Raw genomic sequence first — 18,721 nt, 5'->3', positions numbered from 1 at the left:
TGGTGCAGCATACGTTGTAAATCATCTTCACTTTGAGAGACGAGTATTGCGTCGACTGCATAGCAGATTATTTTAAGTTTTTTTCTCCCATTTGGCATTTCGATCGTTTTGATTATTAGGTAGGTCTAGGAGTAAAGAAGACGATGCCGAATATATAGTAATGACACCCCAAGATTCGTAAGAACTATCAACGGAGAATTTTCAGAACGTAATAAGAAATAATAAAAAATTCACGTCGGTCCAAAATAACCCTACCGAAATAATTAAAGCCAAGACACAAAATAACTACAAAACCAGGAAGGTCGTTAAGTAAATAAAAAGAAAATTAGAAAAGAACAGAAAAATGTAGAAGTATCTGAGTCATCTTACAAAATCCGTTAGAACTTTTCCATTGTAGCAAAAATGATTTTCCTACGTAAGGTTTCTTTTAGTTTATAAAAAGGGGATAAAACATGGTAAAAAATATATTTTTCGCGAATTTTGTAATTCGCAATTGTTTAAATCTAATTCACAAAACATTCAATTAGCAAAATTAACAAGATTATAAGCTAACAGCTTTATATAGCAATGGATTCGTTGAATAATTATTTTTAAAGTTACATAATAATATAAACTTGAATCAATTTACAATCCATTCAACTTTATGTAAATTTTATCGATAGGTAATCGATAGACGTCTTGTTGATATGTAGATAACATACCAGCAAATTTCTAAAAATATTTCGACGTTAAGAATCAGATTTACGGATTAATAATTTTGGACAAAAACAAAATAATGAACTTTATGGGACAAGCCAATCAAACCAGCTTCGGAAGTTGATTAAATTTTGTATAAAAAGCGAAATTTTACAGATGAGTAGGTAGTTCCCTTTTTGGTTGAACCAGACAAAGTTATTGAATATAATGTCTAAAGTATTATTAGCAACCGTAAGTACCACGCATTTAATAGGGTTTTATTCTTAACACGGTTCTAAAATTAGAACATGCATTTTCATTTTCAAATCATTTTTAGGGGAATGCCCAATATAATAATAATAATAATAATATTTAGAGCGTCAAGCCTACTAGTCTCATGGCTTGATTGACCTTCTCCTCAATCCATTCTTGTCCATTGATTACATCCTTCAGTTTTTGACGTTGAGCCGTTTTAAATCATTTACATCCATTTTCCACCTTGTTCTGGGTCGACCTCTTCTCTGACGTCCCCCTATTGTACTTGACAGTAGTATTTTCGGTAGTCTACCCTCTAGCATCCTATGTGTGTGTGTCCTAGCCATCTTAGTCATTGGATTATTATTATTCCTAGTTATATACATATATTATACATTTTTCAAAAACTGATTATTCTAAAGTGGCTAAACTTTTGGATCGTACAAAAAACACTAAAATAAAGTAAATTATATAAGGAAAACAATTTATTTCAATCCTAGTGAACATGACGTTAGTTTTATTGCGTTTTTTTTTTCACAAGAAAAGTTGAGAAACCCATCGTTTTTTTGATCGTATCTCACGTAAAGTTGGTGCAAAGGACTTTTACTACCACTCATTTTAAAGGCCTTTTCAAGCACTTTTAAAAATATTATATGAGTTTTTGTCGAAAATGTACCCGTTTTCCGTTTTTTAACGTTAAATACTCGTATTGAAAGACAAAAACAAAAACAAACCTTCTTTGAACAGCCATAACTCAGTTGATATTGAACTGAAAATATTCGTTAAAAAGCCAATCTTTTTGTTTTTTTATGAGCTTTAATTTTAGTCGTTACACTTTTTTTGATAAAACTCTTAGTTTCAGAGCTATTCTTAAAAAACTTTTGAAAAACATGTTTTTTTTTTAACGAAAAATGACACTTTTTAACAGCGAATAACTCAAATAGTATTGATCTAGCGCAAAAAATGTTCACTACATTTTTTGGTTTGAAATTTGTCCATCTATCGAATAGCGTAGTTATTTTGAGTGAAAAAATTTCTACCCTCGAAAAAGGGTGGCTAACACCCCCAGGGTGGAAGCGCACATCGGCACTATATAACTTTTGTTTCTTGAGTAATTACTTACCAACACACAAAATTTCAAATGAATCGATTCAGTTATAAAGAATTCGGAGGTAAAAACCCTCAGTAACTGATCTAAGTATGCTGGGATCAGCATCAGCAAAGAAACATTTTTCAGCTTAATTTTTTTTTGTAAATGCTAATGGCAAGCCGGTCAGGGTCTGGTTATAGCACATGTTTAGTAACAAAAAGTATAAAATAAAATGTTTTGTGTAAAATAAAAAACATGGCAAAGAAAATTCTACTTTTTAAAACATAGGCGGTTAGTTGTTGCTGTTTTCTTCTTTGGATTATTCAATTTCTTTATTTGGCATTTCGCCTTTTAGGTCGGAAGCTGTTTTTAAAAAACAAAAAATTATATTTTGAAAACGGCTTCCATCTGAGAACTGAAATAGCAAATAGAAAATTTGTTTTTGTAATTGTCACTTATTTTTAAATACGTAATTATCTATTTTACTTTCTATGAATGTTTAAGTCATTTTGTTTTTTTGTTCATTTTTTCTTGTCTTTAATATTCACCTTATATTTTAGATTGTTATCTTGTTGTGTGCCTTTTTGGTACTTCAAGCAGCTGCCACACCCACACCTCAACCAGGTAGTTACGGAGGCGGACATGTAGGCTACGATGACTATGATCATGGACATCATCACGATAGAAAATACATCATCAAAGAGACATATATTGATAATCCTACCTATGGCTATAATCGAAGAAATTATCACGGACATCACAGTCACAGAAGATACTATGAACCTCATCAAGACTACTCATATTATGAAAGATATTATTGAAACAAGTAATACATTTTTGTAAATAAAATTTTTCTATTAGTTTATGTTAATTTTTTTATTTTACCTTTCATTTACATCTAATATATACATCTTGGAGAAAAAAATTTAATTCACTTAATAGAGTGCGGCATACACTAAAAAGTATAAATGCCTATCTTTTTTGTCTCTAAAACTCTGTCTTCGTTCAGACTGCCAGATGACATGTTTCGTCTTTATTGGATAGTCATCAGAGTCAGTCAGATAAAAATCGAGGGCAAGCTGGGAGAGAAAGAGGCAGGTATTTAAGCAAACACTGTTTCGTATATACATACGAGTACATATATATGTATGCAAGTTGTTTGTGACTGGGTGAAGTAAAACTTCTTAAGATTCGCAAAGTTGCGGTAAAAAGGCTTAAGGTCGTGGCATATTATCGTGCACGTTGCGTTTCCAGCACATAGCGTTTAGTTTCCGAAAAATATAATTTAAATGGTTTTAAATATAAACAACTCACACTGTCCGGAACATAGCGTTTCAGGCACTTAACGCTTCCGTTCAGTATATTCGAAAACAATATTTTACTGATGCCGACGGCTACGTAACGAGTCGTAACCGGTTGGTAAGGATAATGTGCATTAGATGTCCGTCGTTCTACCCTTGTTGTTTATTTAGGAATTTGTTTGATTTTGATACAGAGTATTTAAAAAAATAATTTTCGACGCTATTTTGTCATTTATGCATGTGTTTTTATTGCTTTGTGACAATTAATCACGAAAGTGATAAACAATTAGGACTTTTGTACGGAAGTGATACCTCTTCTTTTTAAAAATACTTTTTGGTTTAATATGTATGGCTTCGTTAAATGTAGTATTTTGTTTTTTAACTGAAGATGAAATTAAATTTAAAACATATTTAAACTGAATCCTATTCATTCTAAAATAATTGTTAAACCTATTAATTATTATTAAATTCCTAATTGTTTATCACTGCCGTGATTAATTGTCACAAAGCAATAAAAACACATGCATAAATGACAAAATAGCCTCGAAAATTATTTTTTCTTCAAACGTCAAATAATGATGACATTACTTATCTAACTTGATCCTGTCAAAGTTTGATGTCTCCGCCGGCAGCAGTTTTTTTTCCCATTTCTTTACGGCGGAGGGAAAAATGTTGTCATGGCAACAATATGAAACATGCATCGAGTTAGACCATGTTACAAAGCAACAATACAAATGTCATTAACAACAATTAAACATCATTTTTATTTATAGTAATATTAAAAGTACAATTAGTTAATGAGGCATTTTCAAAATTGAAACCGTGCAAAAATGTTCCCGACTCTTGATACGCATTGGTATATAATTGTTGATGATACTGATGGTCGAGAACAACTTTCAGCAATCATTCCCGTTGTTGGCGAATCATGAGGGTTTAAAATTTTTTGAGCATTATCGTTCTTATTTCTTATTGAATCCTCTATATATCCTTCGGCAACCGTGCTTGATTTCCAACCCCCATGTCGTTTGAGGCATTCTAGATTTCCGCCTCCATCAATTAAAAGTGTTGCTGAAGTTCGTCGTAAAGAGTGACCCGTGTATGCGCTTGCATCGTTTAAATTTAAATAACTAGCTACTTTTTGGGCTACTGCGCTGATCGAATGTATTCCCATGACGCTTCGGTAACACTTTCCATTTTGGTACTTGATAAAAAATCGGTTTTCTGTGAAATTTTCAGGCCGCAGTGATGCATACTTTTTATACAGTTTAATGTAGTTTTGACCAATTATCGTAAAAGATCTAATTTGTCGTGTTTTACTGTCTGGGATTTTGATAATTATTACATTTTCTTTATCCTCAATGTCCACAGTCTTTATTTTTACCATTTCGTCGCATCGACAGGCGCCGGTAACCCCAATTAACAAAACAATCTGAAATATTTTTATAATTTAGTAGAGTATACTGCATGCTTTGCAATATAATTTTTTTTACCTTTAATCCTAAATACAACTTATCTGGCGCTTCAAACAAAAATTTATCAAACTCGTCTTTAGTGAAAACTTTAGACTTCTTTGCAGTATATCCTTCGCTTGTTTTTTTCAGAAAGGCACGTAACTTTAAAAATTTGCTTATATCCACATTTTTTCTAATAACTAACTCGGATTTTATCATAGAGTATCGTGACCACATTGTAGAAGATTTCCATTTATTTTCATTTTCCATTATATTAAAATATGCCAGTAAAACGTCTTCGGTAACTTGCCGTACTCCTCTTGTATCGCACCACTCTTGGAAGTGCTTGTACGCTAACCGATACTTTATTCCGGACTTGGAGGGCCCCAAACGTGCTACTGCATCATTAGCCGCGGACTCAATTTCATTTAGGTTTTCCATTTTCGCACTAAATTTGCGCTTGAGGTTGCAACAACAATAAGCTGTCTTTAATAATTGCAAACAACTGTCAAACAACTGTCAAACAACTGTAACCAAGGAGACGCAAATCCCACCGACGACTTAATTATTTTAATTTCTAACATCTAGACGACTTTGATAGTTGTCACAGTTAATTTCGAGTAAAAATAGCGTATGAATTGTACTATTTATGGTTGAAAATTGCTACGTTTGAAGAAAAAATAGTATACTTTATTCGGCAAAGAAGCGACTTTTCTTGACTTGCCCTCTATTACGCGCCTCACTTCGTTCGGCGCGTAATATCGGGCGCGTCAAGAAAAGTCATGCTTCTCCGCCTCATAAAGTAATATACTATTTTTAAATACTCTGTATCAAAATCAAACACAGACCTAAATAAACAACAAGGGGAAAACGACGGGTATCTAATTAACATTATCCTTACAAACCGGTTACGACTCGTTACGCAGCCGTCGGCATCAGTAAAATATTGTTTTCGAATATACTGAACGGAAACGTTAAGTGTCTGAAACGCAATGTTCCGGACAGTGTGCGTTGTTCATATTTAAAACCATTTAAATTATATTTTTCGAAAACGCTATGTGCTGGAAACGCAACGTGCACGATAATATGCCACGACCTTTAGTGGTTAAAACAGTAACATTAGGTATATGTAGACTCTTTCATTAATAGTCGAGCTTTCGAAACTGTTTAGTTTCTTTATCAAGACAACTAAAATATATTAAAATTAGTTTTATGACATTCTATTCGTAAAAAGCATTTACTAAATGTTGAGATTAAAATAGTTTGCAAGACATTAACATGAAAAACAATATTATAATACATAATCGTAAGATACAAAAATTTAAACATATAATACAACATAATTTGACATGTCAGTAAATAATCAGTCAGTAAATTTAAAAAAATATAATTTAAAGTTTATTTTGAGTGTTGCAAAAGATCTATTATTGACTGATTTGTTTTACAAAAGTAATTTCAACATAATTATCCTGTTTTTTATGTAGATGTGATTAATATAACATTCTTCTTGATGTGCCTATCCATTACGAAGGTTGGCGATCATCATGGCAATCTTTATCTTATCTGCAGCAGCGCGGAAAAGCTGCACAGATGTTGCATTCAACCAGATTCTGAGGTTCTTTAACCAAGATGTTCTTCTTCTTCCTGGACCTCGTTTTCCAAATATTTTTCCTTGCAGGATGGCTTGAAGGAGATTCATTTCGCATAATATGTCCGAAGAACTGTAACTTTCGAGATTTGATGGTGGTCAGTAATTCTCGATTGTTATACATTCTTCTGAGGACCTCCTCATTTGTGACTCGATCAGTCCACGGAATCTTAAGCATTCTCCGATATAGCCACATCTCAAACGCTTCCAGTTTTCTGCACATATCTTCGTTCAAGGTCCACGATTCAACACCTAAAAAAGGACAGAGAAGACGTAGCATCGCAGCATTCTTACTTTTGTATCAAGAGAGAGGTTGTGACTCTTGAAGAAGGCCCCCATCCGATTGAAGGTGGATCTAGCTTTTCCGATACGTGCTCTAATCTCCTGGTTGTTGGTCCATTCTTCATTTATTATGGTGCCGAGGTAGTTGTAGTGCGTCACTCTTTCTACAGGGGATTGGTTGACGTAGAGTTGACCTTCTGTTATTCTTTTCTTGCTAATTATCATAAGCTTTGTCTTCTTAACGTTTATATTGAGTCCATATTGTTGACTGTAATGCGTGATTTTGTTCATAAAAACTTGCAGGTCTTCTAAGTTGTCCGCAAATACTATGGTGTCATCTGCATATCTGATGTTGTTTAGCCGGTAACCATTTAGTAGAATACCTTTTTCAGTTTCGTGCAAAGCTTCAATAAATATTCTTTCAGAGTACAGATTGAAGATTAGAGGAGACAAAATACAGCCTTGCCTCACTCCACGCATGATTTTCACATAGTCAGTGTGTTCACCTTGAACTCTGAGATTTTCTGTCTGATTCTACTAGAGACTTCTAATTATTTTTAGATCTTGGTTGTTAATTCCTGTTTATTTTAGTATTTGCATCATCTTGGCGTGCTGTACTCGATCAGCACGCCAATAATATAACATAGCCGGCGTAAAAAACTGGATTTTAAAGGTTATATTATAGAATATGATATTGAAAAGAAATATCTTGCGTAGCGCATTTGAAAGAAAGGTGCTACGCAAGAGATTCGGAGCGGTCTGTGAGAACGGAATATGGAGGCGTAGATATAACTTTGAACTGCAGAATATCTACAAACATATATTTGGTGGTAAAGATATTACCACTATAATTAAGCGAAACCACCTGCAGTGGGTTGCCCAACATGTGTGGTGAATGTATTAATGTATATATATTGAAAATTAAAACCAAATTCAAAATGATGACCAGCCCAGTACCCATTAAATGAAAATCTGCCTATAACAAATTAAGATACATTTTTAAATTAGAATTAAAAGAAGGGCATTCAACCAGTGTATCTTGCCAGTCCTTACATATGGAGCCAAAATTCTTATCCTTAACCACCAATAGACAGGGTAAGAAACGAGGATATACGTCAAAGTCAAAGGTGAATAATGTTCTCGAGCGGATTTCAAAGCTTGAATGAAAATGGACGGGATATGTAGCACGATTACGAGATGAGAGATGAACAATGAAAATTTTAAAACGGACGCCAAGGAATAATAAACGTAGCTAAGGTAGACCTCTCACCCATTGGTCAAATGATATCCAGAGAATCTCGACGAATTTGGTTGCATTAGCATGAGATAGAAATAAATGGAATAACCTTGAGGAGGCCTATGTCGGATTATGGACGCAAACAGTGGTTGTATGATGATGATGGTGATGATGATAATGATAAACCGGGAGCTATTGTACCTGGTGGCCAACTAAGAACAGCTATCGGTGACATCTCGTAACTAAAATAATACATGCTCAGTTTTATAAATTAATAGTGACTTCGGGAAAAACCTGGAAATTATTTACAGTTATATACCTAGATGCCGTAATTAAATAATCAATATTAAAAATGCAAAATTTTACAATACATATAAGCATAATTCACTTGAGGCTTATACAACATATTCTTCGCCAAATGATGCGTGTATTTAATTTGATAAGTTTTCTATCTTTTCAAGTAACACGTGGGGCAAAGTAGGAACTTTGTTATAGAAAAACGCTGCTGTTCAACTTAACCTAACTTTTGCTTGGTCCAATAATAAAATAATTACAATCTTGAAGAAATATTAAAAGTAACGTATTTTTTCTACTTCTTTTTAGTTATCCAATTGAGAATATCTTTCTTTCCTTCTGCTGTGATGGAGCTATATTCTGTTATCGTTATTTTTGGTCCCAATTCCTTCTGCAACCGTTTCATCTGCAGCATTAATAAAGCTTCATTTCTCATTTGTCTATAGCTGACATCCATTTTAGTCAACACCAGAAGAATCTGAAACATTTAGTATTTAGGAATTTAAAACATTTATAACCTAGAGAAGAGGTCGACAGGGCACCCTTATTGCTCAATATTTACTTTGAATATCTATTTATAGAAGCAATGGCAAATATTGAAGATGAACTTTTTGTAAATGGGATATTTCTGAATAATTTCCGATATACTGACGAAACCAGGCTTCAAATTCTAAACGAATTGAAATGATTAGCACAGATTTCTGAATTAGTCTTAAAATCCTAATTATTTTCTTTAAAAATGATAAACCACTAGAAAGTCCAAAACTTCACATATTTAGGGTGCCACTTAAATGAGAAAAGCGTTCAAAATGTGGTGTTACAGAAGAATGATGTGTATCTCATGGACGCATCGAGTTCTAATGAAAATGTTTTACAACGGATAGGTGAAGATCAAAAGCTGATCTGAACAGTAAAATAAAGAAGACTCTCATATTTTGATCAAGTGATGTGATGGTTCTGTAGTCGTTAGGACGTTACGGTTGCCTTCCAACTTGTACACTTATTTTCTATTTTTCATTGTTGCTAGATTTGTATATAATGTTTAATACTTAAAGAAACAATGAACTCAGATGGACTCTGACTAACCAACTGACATTGGGGAATCACCATTAGAGTTTACTATAATTAAACATATATATATATATATATATATATATATATATATATATATATATATATATATATATATATATATACATATATATATATATATATATATATATATATATATATATATATATATATATATATATATATATTGAAATGATATAGAATATAGGAGAAAGAAAAATAGTGATTAAAAATAATTTATAAGTTACACACTAGATAATATTAGATATAAAAAGTATTTGGTTATTTTAATAAGTTATATACTAGGGACTATTATAAAAATTATTTATGTGAGGGCATTTTTAAGAAATTAGCATATAATAAGTGTAAAAAGTTTTTTTTAATAATTATAATATTGTAAATATATTTGTAAATATATTTAAGTGAGCCATGTGCATAGGCAACCAGATATACATACTCTGAAAGTGACAGACATTTAAATAATAATTACGAATATAAAGTGGGGTTATTTGTTAATTTGAAATGTTTAGTTTACATATAGTTACGGATTTGAAATAGTGTAGTTTATTAATTTAGGTTGTTTAAATTTACACATAAGTTTATATTCTGATCTGAAAAGCCTAAATGTCAATAAAATTCTCGATAGAAAAGTAAAGAATTCTCTAGAATACAGAATTTAACCTTTGTTTACGGTAGAACCTTCTCGAATATGTCTGTGGCTGTGTCTTCTCCTTATGTCTGTGGATCGAAGATATACTTTTTCGAGAATATTCATATAGAGGAAATAGAACAATTCGAATAGGATTTCTTGCCAGATAGTTCTGGAACATTGAAAAGGTATAAATACTCGGTGATTTGGATTCAAAGAGTTCAGTCAGCAGGTCAGTCAGTCAGTAAGCAGTCAGAAAATTAGTTATTAAGAAGACAGACACAGTTAGTTACAGTTAGTGATTAGAAAGAAAGTATAAAGTGTGCAATAATCAGTGATTTAGTATTAAAATTTGATAGTATTGGAAAGTATTAGAAGAATATTGGTTGGATATTGGAAGAAATTAAAAATTATATTATGATTGGAGATTAGTATAAATCAACTTATAATAATTATATCGTGATTGGATATTGGTGTATCAAAAAGAAGAATAAATATAAATGCTATTAAGAAGAAAAATATCTTAAATTGGTGGAAGCTGATAATTGGAAAAAGTAATTTCACAACAACAAGGATAACCGAGGCTGAGAACGAAGACATTGAGTGGTGATTAAAATCTATATAGTGGAGAACAGTTCATTTAGGCATTCAGTGACAGAAAGGTACAAAATTTTGTTAATATAACTTAATAGTGTCATAACAATTTCAATTTTAAAGATAGTTTGTTTAAAATTTACATTGTCTATAGAATTTAATTAGTTTCATAAGAATTTCAATTTAAAGATAGTTTATTTTAAATTTACATTGGCTATGTTAAATATATATGTGTGTTTCATAATAGATATAATAAAGATAATTCCAAAAAGTGCTTACAAACTAATTCTTTGAGAACCGCGGTAAAAACCGTGTATAAATATATTATTGAAAAACACTCATTAAAACATCATTCACAAATAACACATCATCTCAATATATATATATATATATATATATATATATATATATATATATATATATATATATATATATATATATATATATATATATATGTATATATCTGAACCTCGGAAGGATATAACACTATGTCCATTTTCATAATTTAACAGCAGAGCAGTTTTAAACTTTTTTTCACCAAAAAGTGTTATTGCTGCAGCTAGTTATTGAGATATTGAAACAATATTTTAATAGAACTTTCTATCTATTGTTGTTAACATAACGCATTTATGATAATTAAAAATCAAATTTTTTTCTGTGTTTTTTAACCGTTTTAATGGCTATAGTGTTGTAGCACTCTAATAAAAAGGAAAAGACAGTCAAGATTTGATTTCACGTACAGGGCGCCTGCGCATGCGCTTATACGTATTTCGGCCTAATAGGCCTCATCAGAACGGCTTTTGCAGTCGCTCTGAATGTGAAAATAAATCTTCTCTGTCTTAGGAAGCAACTCTAACATGGTTTCGTATAGAGGCAAATAGCGACATCTGAAAGATGTTATTAGAGACATGGGGAATCTAAAAATTGCATTCCACAACATCTCATCAACTAAGCAAAATTCTTAGCGAATTGGTTTCTAGTACTCGTACAAAGTATATCGGAGCAAAAAGGAAAAACAGTCAAGATTTGATTTCACGATTATTTCGGCCTAATAGGCCGCATCAGAACGGCTTTCGCAGTCGCTCTGAACGTGAAAATAAATCTTCTCTGTCTTAGGAAGCAACTCTAACATGGCTTCGTATAGACGCAAATAGTGACATCTGATAATAATTTTACCCTCTAATAAAGTTATTGTAGTGTAAGACTTAGTTTGGGGTATTCAATAACAACTACAATACTATTTGACTTGCAAAATTTATTTAACCATACAATTCACCTTTACAAATACAAATAATACTTCTATGTATTTAACCGTTATGATATTGTACAAACGACTGCTTTAAGTTTTGATAAAAATAATGGCAAAATTTAGGAACAGATGGCAGATTATACTTTTGTTGTGATATAGGTATTGGACTGTGTGATAAGAGTTACAAATCTTTTGGCAATGTAAAGTGTCGCCTTTGAAACTTAACAATGTCAATCGCCTGGTTTTCATAATGAAAATTACTTTTCTTAAACAGAGTTCCCATGCTGTATTGTTTTACTTGAAGTTAAACACAGTTTGACAGAAGAACTTGTTTGTTAATCTCTCATTTTCTATTAATAAAAGGCGAATTTTGAGATGTTTTGACATTATACAAAGACCTAAAATTTTTAAAATATTCTAGTTTCATATTATGTACGGTATATTTCATTGAGGTTTATCCGACTTACTGCTGCCAGTCCTAGGGCGTTAAAATAGAAATAGAAAGATATAAAGTTTTTGCTCTTTCACTCTATCAGGGCGTGGACAGTGTCAGTCTCCACGTAGGTGTGATCCTTTAGTAGAAACTTCTGAGTGATGATGATTCATTAAATGATCCACCTATTTCATTTAAATAAGTCAATTTACAGCAGGTAATTGGTTATTTACTTGACCAATTACTTCCTGATATCGTCTATAATGCTTTCTATAATGTCTTGTTGTCAATTAAATCCAAGTATGTGATTCATTGCAAGTATTTGGTTAAAATAATATTTTGAAGGTTGGACGTTTAAAATTACTGCTTTTTGTAATTCGTCGATAACGAACCTGTCTTTAAGATGTATAAACTAGTTAAAAAAGGAAAATAGAGACAGTCGTTTTGTAACTGGTATAATAATTAAAACATTTGTATTGTTTGGTTGTATTTTCTAATATAATGTGAGTTTCGTTAATAGGAATTTTCATTCTGTTGTATATAATTTTATTTTTATTAATTTTGTTACAGATATTTACCAGAGATTTACTTTGGTAGCTATACATAGAAGTTTGTAGTTTGTTTTTTGAAGTTATACTTCTATACGCACGGTCGGCGTTGGAAATTTGCATGAGAGTGAATCTGTGAAACCATTACATAATGTAAGATAATGAGTAAGAGAGAGAGACAGAATGTTCCTTTTGTATATATTATTTAATATTATATATATATATATATATATATATATATATATATATATATATATATATATATATATATATATATATATATATAATATTGTATATATATAATCTTATATATAATATAATATGTATTAATATTATTATTTATGTGATATGTTTTGTATTATTTAAAATTAAACGTTTATAATTATTTTAGGCTTTTGTATTTCAGAATAATCACTGTTTTACCGAGAACTGTCAATTTTGAAATTCGTTAGTGTCATGTCTAATTGGCAAATCCTTTTACGTGTTTGGTTCATACGCTGGTGGTTGTGAGTTCGAATCCCAATTATGAATTTCCTTTTTTATTTTTAAAATATTTAAAAACCTCACGGTTATCTTATTAAATATATGTAATATACGCAAAAAACATAAATTTTAAAATAAAATGAAAGTTTACAACATAATCCGAGTTGTTGGTTTTTTATTTTTATCTTCGTAAAGTAAGTTATGTATATTGGCAGTTTTAAATACTTATGAATATTACATTTTAATTTATATTGTATTATTATATTGAATTGTGTTGCAGTGTATTTATTGTATTGTAATTTTTATATTAATAACAAAATAAACAATGAATTTTACTGCAGAGTATGTGTAAAGTGTACTGCAGAGTATTGTTTTTGCATTCAACTCCTTTTATACATATATAAAAATAAAAATATATATTTTTATTAAAATATTGAGATACAATCCTTCATTTACTATACTCCTATTACAGGTCAAATGTTTATATACAGCAAACGATGCACCATATACCTATATAAGACATATGTAATGATTGTGCAGATTGACTCCTATATAAATTTTTAACGGCGAACGCGTGTATAGAAGTATAAATTATACCGGCAGTCCCACTGGACTGCCACACCCGTTTTTTTTTTTAGATATTTTAAATCCTTATAGCTGTGTTTTCTTTAATTAGAAAAGTAGTTTATATTAGTAAAGCATAAACATATCAAACAGTAATAACATTGGATTGTGAGTATTTGTGTGTACTTGGCTAGTATAGTTATATGGCAACTCTATTTTATTGGGATATTTTTATCATAAATATTTTGGTTATTAAGAATATCTAAAAATTTATCAACTTCAACTAAAATTACAGATTCAAATGCAATTATTCAACCTCACTTCGATGTTTGCTCATCGGTTATTTTTCTCGTCAATTTAAATCAATCGGCCCAGTTGCAAAAATTACAAAATCGTGGAATGACAATCATTCTTGGTGGAAGCAGATATACACCCATAGCAACAATATTTAGCATGCTGCAGTGGGTTTTAGTTCAACAAATGGTCTTTTACCTAAGAATGGTGTTCATTTATAAAATTGTAAATAATTTGGCCCCAGCTTACTTTTGTAAATTTATCACGCGGAATTGTGATATTCACAATTACCCTACTCGAGGTAATTGCAATTTACACATTGTGAAAACAAAAAGGATGCTTCAAGAATCTCTTTGTTGTTTAAGGATTTTGATCTTTTTAATAAGTTTCCTCAAACAGGTAAAAGTTGTTCACCTATTCAAATTTTTAAAAACAAATTCATGGACCATTAATATCTAAAGCACTAATAGTTAGGTAGTTGTTTTTTAGTCATGCTTTATGTTATACAGGGTGAGTCATGAGGAACTTTACATACTTCTACCATATGTAGAGTCCCTCAGGGAGCATATCATGTGGCCACTAAAAAATGTCAACTCCTCTTCTTTATTCATTAACAGGGTGATTTGTGTAATTGACCATTTATTTCATTTCACTGTAGTGTTTATACGGCTCATTTGATTATTTTAATTTTTGCATGATACAGTACACTACTATCAAGCATTCGACTGGTATTAGCTAAACTAAAAAATTCCAGGACTGGCTTTGGAAAAATTAATTTAGGGATTCGTATTAAATATTACACCCTGTATAAATTTTTTTTAAAATGCAGTAAGTGATTTTCAAACTACATAAATAGCCAATGAAAACGACATATGCGACAATGTTGTCGCACTTTTATTATATTTTTAGTGAACGATCAAAACTTACCAAAAATAGAACAACCATAATGAAGTATCAAATTATAAGGTATTAATTTAAACAAATGTTATAAATTTCAAACATTTTAATTAAAATGAGTTCCTACAACATAATCTAATACGTAGAAAATTAACATCTTTACTGTCACTTTGTATTATCTCTACGATAGAATCAATTGTTTTTCAATTTTAAATTTTTACTCATAGATCGTATTGGGGCATTATTTTCGATAAATAATAAATTAAATTGATTAAAAAGTCAAACCTCTTGTATGTGTTAGTTTTTGTTGATTGTAAATGATTAAAATTTTATGTCAAATAATAATACATTGCATCAACTGTACTAAATAAAAATAAATCTAAAAAAGTTTAAAATGAAGGTTGGCGTTGACCGTTTGACGTTTCTTGATATTTTATACCCATTGTCATTATTGTCATTATCAATTGTTATTTATGTGTAGAAGAATACATATTTCTTCTGTCATATCTACGTTAAGTACATTGTGTTAGTTTTGGTAGAGCTTTTGTTACTTTCGTTCAAAATGCCACATCAGTTTTCGACCACAGAATATGCAGACATAATATTTGTTTATGGATTCTGTAATGGGAATGGTAGGGCTGCTAGTAGAGAATATCGCAGGAGATTTCCCAATCGTCGAACTCCCAGTCATCCAACATTTGGGTCAGTTTTTAATTATTTGCGAGAAAATGGCACTTTTCCTAGTGGGACAACAGAGCGACATGTAGATGAAGCGCAGGAAGATGACATTATGGACGCCGTTACTATGAACCCTACAATAAGCACTAGACAAGTAAGTCGAGAACTCAATGTTACTCAATCAAAAGTAAGTAGAGTCTTACAAAAAAAGAATCTATACCCATATCACATTCAAATGGTTCAGCGACTACATGCTGGAGATGAAATCGATAGGTTGGAATTTTGTAGATGGATTAACAATAATCGACCAACGCTATACAGGACACTATTTACAGATGAAGCCCAATTTACCAGAGACGGGATAAATAATTCACGAAATTCACATGTGTGGGCAGAAGAAAATCCCCATGCTATTCGAGAACGTTGTTCTCAGTTAAGGTTTTCGGTTAACGTGTGGATTGGTGTCATAAATAACCAATTAGTAGGTCCTCACTTTTTTGATGGTCCTTTAACAGGGCAGGTCTATTTGAACTTTCTACAAAATATTATGCCGAATTTGCTTGCCAACGCGAACGTTGCTATCCGAGGGATGTATTTTCAGCATGATGGGGCACCCCCACACTTTTTATTGGCAGTGAGACATCTCAATAATGTTTATGGCAACAGGTGGATAGGACGTGCAGGTCCTATTTCGTGGCCTTCAAGATCCCCTGATTTCAATCCCGTTGATTACCATATTTGGGGACGATTGAAGCAACAAGTTTACGCAGTGAATATTAATAACCGACAATAATTAATTGATAGAATTATACATTGTTGTAATACTATTAGAAACGATCCCCAGAGTATCCGTAATTCAATACGTCAATTAACAATTCGGCAACAAAAATGTGTACAGGCTGCAGGGTTCCATTTCGAAAATTTATTTTGAATTATTTTTATTTTGTTACCATTATTGTATCTTTTCCAGTTCTAATTTATGGGTTTATCATAACTATGTACATATTTTTAGTTTTTTTTTTTAATTTTTCTTCGTTATTGTTAGTAGTTACTGTTTTTTGTTGTGCAGTGACTCAGTTTATCATTTCAATTAAAATGTTTGAAATTTATAACATTTGTTTAAATTAATTACCTTATAATTTGATACTTCATTATGGTTGTTCTATTTTTGGTAAGATTTGATCGTTGACTAAAAATTTAATAAAAGTGCGACAACATTGTCGCATATGTAGTTTTCATTGGCTATTTATGTAGTTTGAAAATCACTTATTGCATTTTAAAAAAAAATATATACAGGGTGTAATATTTAATACGAATCCCTAAATTAATTTTTCCAAAGCCAGTCCTGGAATTTTTTAGTTTAGCTAATACCAGTCGAATGCTTGATAGTAGTGTACTGTATCATGCAAAAATTAAAAAAATCAAATAAGCCGTATAAACACTACAGTAAAATGAAATAAATGGTCAATTACACAAATCACCCTGTTAATTAATAAAGAAGAGGAGTTGACATTTTTTAGTGGCCACATGATATGCTCCCTAAGGGACTCTACATATGGTAGAAGTATGTAAAGATCCTCATGACTCACCCTGTATATTATTGTTTTATATTGTTAATAATTGCATGTACTATATTCTTATTATGTATGAATGTTATAAATTGATTATTTTTGTGTATATTAGGGCTTTCCCTATTTTTGCATAAAAAAACTTCTTCTTCTTCTTCTGTAAAGAGATCCACATCTCGACATTAAGTTATTAACTTAACTCTCCTAATCTTATCGTTTACCATTTTTACAATCGTCTTTTCCTATGACGATATCGGTCAGCTTTGTTATTTATGTTTAAGGCCACGCTTGGATTATTTTCAATTGTGCAAACCCAGGTATTTTGTTAAACTTGACATACTGCGTGTGTTCCCGAATCAGATTGAAAACAATTCCAATTAAAACAAGAACGCAATGTAGAATATTACTAATATTATTTAAGTATGAATTTTAATATCTTAGGAATAATACCACAGTACTTACGGGTGCGTTTTTCAAAAGTGGATTAACCAGAACTGTATATAACAGAACACAAGCAGCTGAAATCTGACACAAGTTTGACACATCGACGACGTAAATTATTTTATTGATATCTCCGAAATATTTAGGCCAAATTGGTGCCATAGATCCTCCTAATTCTCGTATTTGGTATATTTTATCTTCGATCCGTATGTTAAAAATATCTGTGCCAGTCGTTGGAACTCCAGTGGTTGTCTTGTCGATACATCCGCTGTTTTGAAGGCTTTTAAGAAGAAGTGTTTTACCGGAACCAACGGGGCCCAAACATATAATCATATTTTGAACGTAATATCGAATATCACGTCTTTACATATACCTATATTTATATAGTTAATATCAAACACTTTGCAAAATATCGTATTGTTATTTTTTGTAGTTTCTTTGAATTAATCAATGTGCTGTTGCTTAGTAATCGTAATAAATTTGATCGATATTTTTGACATTTCGTAGTATTTCCATTCACGATTGTCTCTTTAACCCATTATTGTTTGCGTATCAGGAAATGACGCGATTGTTCGCATATGAGCGCTGCGCTCAGACGCCATTTTCTTCTTATTTAATTATATTTTATTAGGATATTCAATAATTAACGAAATTTAGTCGGTTGATGATTCTCTAAAATTTTTATTAATGAAAAATAACATGAATGTATGTACTATTTATTAATGAAATAATACATATACAAAAAATTGTATAACAAAAGTAAAACCTTCTCTTTCACCTTCTTCTTCGCGTGCCATATCAGAATTATCCGACGCTGGCCATCACCATTGCGAAGGCTTGTCGATCTTCTGCAATATGGAATAATTGTCCTGTATTTGATATCTGTATCCATTCACATGTTTTTTAACCAAGAAACTTGATTTCTTCCTACGCCTCTACGGCCCTCTATTTTGCCTTTAAGGATCAGTTGTAATATTTTATATCGACTTCCTCTTACTATATGTCATTCCCTTACTAGA

The 18,721-nt window shown here is 31.2% G+C and overlaps 1 protein-coding gene and 1 long non-coding RNA gene across 2 annotated transcripts; one reads left to right on the top strand and one right to left on the bottom strand.

Moving 5' to 3' along the window:
• Positions 1–720: 720 nt before the first annotated feature.
• On the top strand, positions 721–2,885 carry LOC140440530 (uncharacterized). Its single transcript, XR_011950862.1, has 2 exons — positions 721–927; positions 2,581–2,885. It is a non-coding gene; the product is annotated as an uncharacterized lncRNA (long non-coding RNA).
• A 5,456-nt stretch (positions 2,886–8,341) lies between these two features.
• LOC140440528 (ADP-ribosylation factor-like protein 16) lies at positions 8,342–18,125 on the bottom strand. Its single transcript, XM_072530908.1, has 2 exons — positions 17,724–18,125; positions 8,342–8,711 (listed from the first exon to the last, which is right to left on the bottom strand). Exons 1-2 carry the CDS (start codon positions 18,033–18,035, stop codon positions 8,529–8,531), a joined length of 495 nt encoding a protein of 164 aa, XP_072387009.1. The 5' UTR covers positions 18,036–18,125; the 3' UTR covers positions 8,342–8,528.
• Between the last annotated feature and the right edge of the window lie 596 nt (positions 18,126–18,721).

The sequence above is a fragment of the Diabrotica undecimpunctata genome, chromosome 5 (genome assembly GCF_040954645.1).
Source record: "Diabrotica undecimpunctata isolate CICGRU chromosome 5, icDiaUnde3, whole genome shotgun sequence".
Taxonomy (NCBI): domain Eukaryota; kingdom Metazoa; phylum Arthropoda; class Insecta; order Coleoptera; family Chrysomelidae; genus Diabrotica; species Diabrotica undecimpunctata.
The sequence above is the reverse complement of the archived record's forward strand: the minus strand, read 5'-3'. Positions and strand labels throughout refer to the sequence as shown.

Coding starts and splice junctions, on each gene's coding strand:
- LOC140440528 (XM_072530908.1), bottom strand. CDS start 18,035: ATGATTATATGTTTGGGCCCCGTTGGTTCCGGTAAAACACTTCTTCTT. Junction 8,712..17,723: donor CACTTTTGAAAAACGCACCC/GTAAGTACTGTG, acceptor TAAATGTTTCAG/ATTCTTCTGGTGTTGACTAA.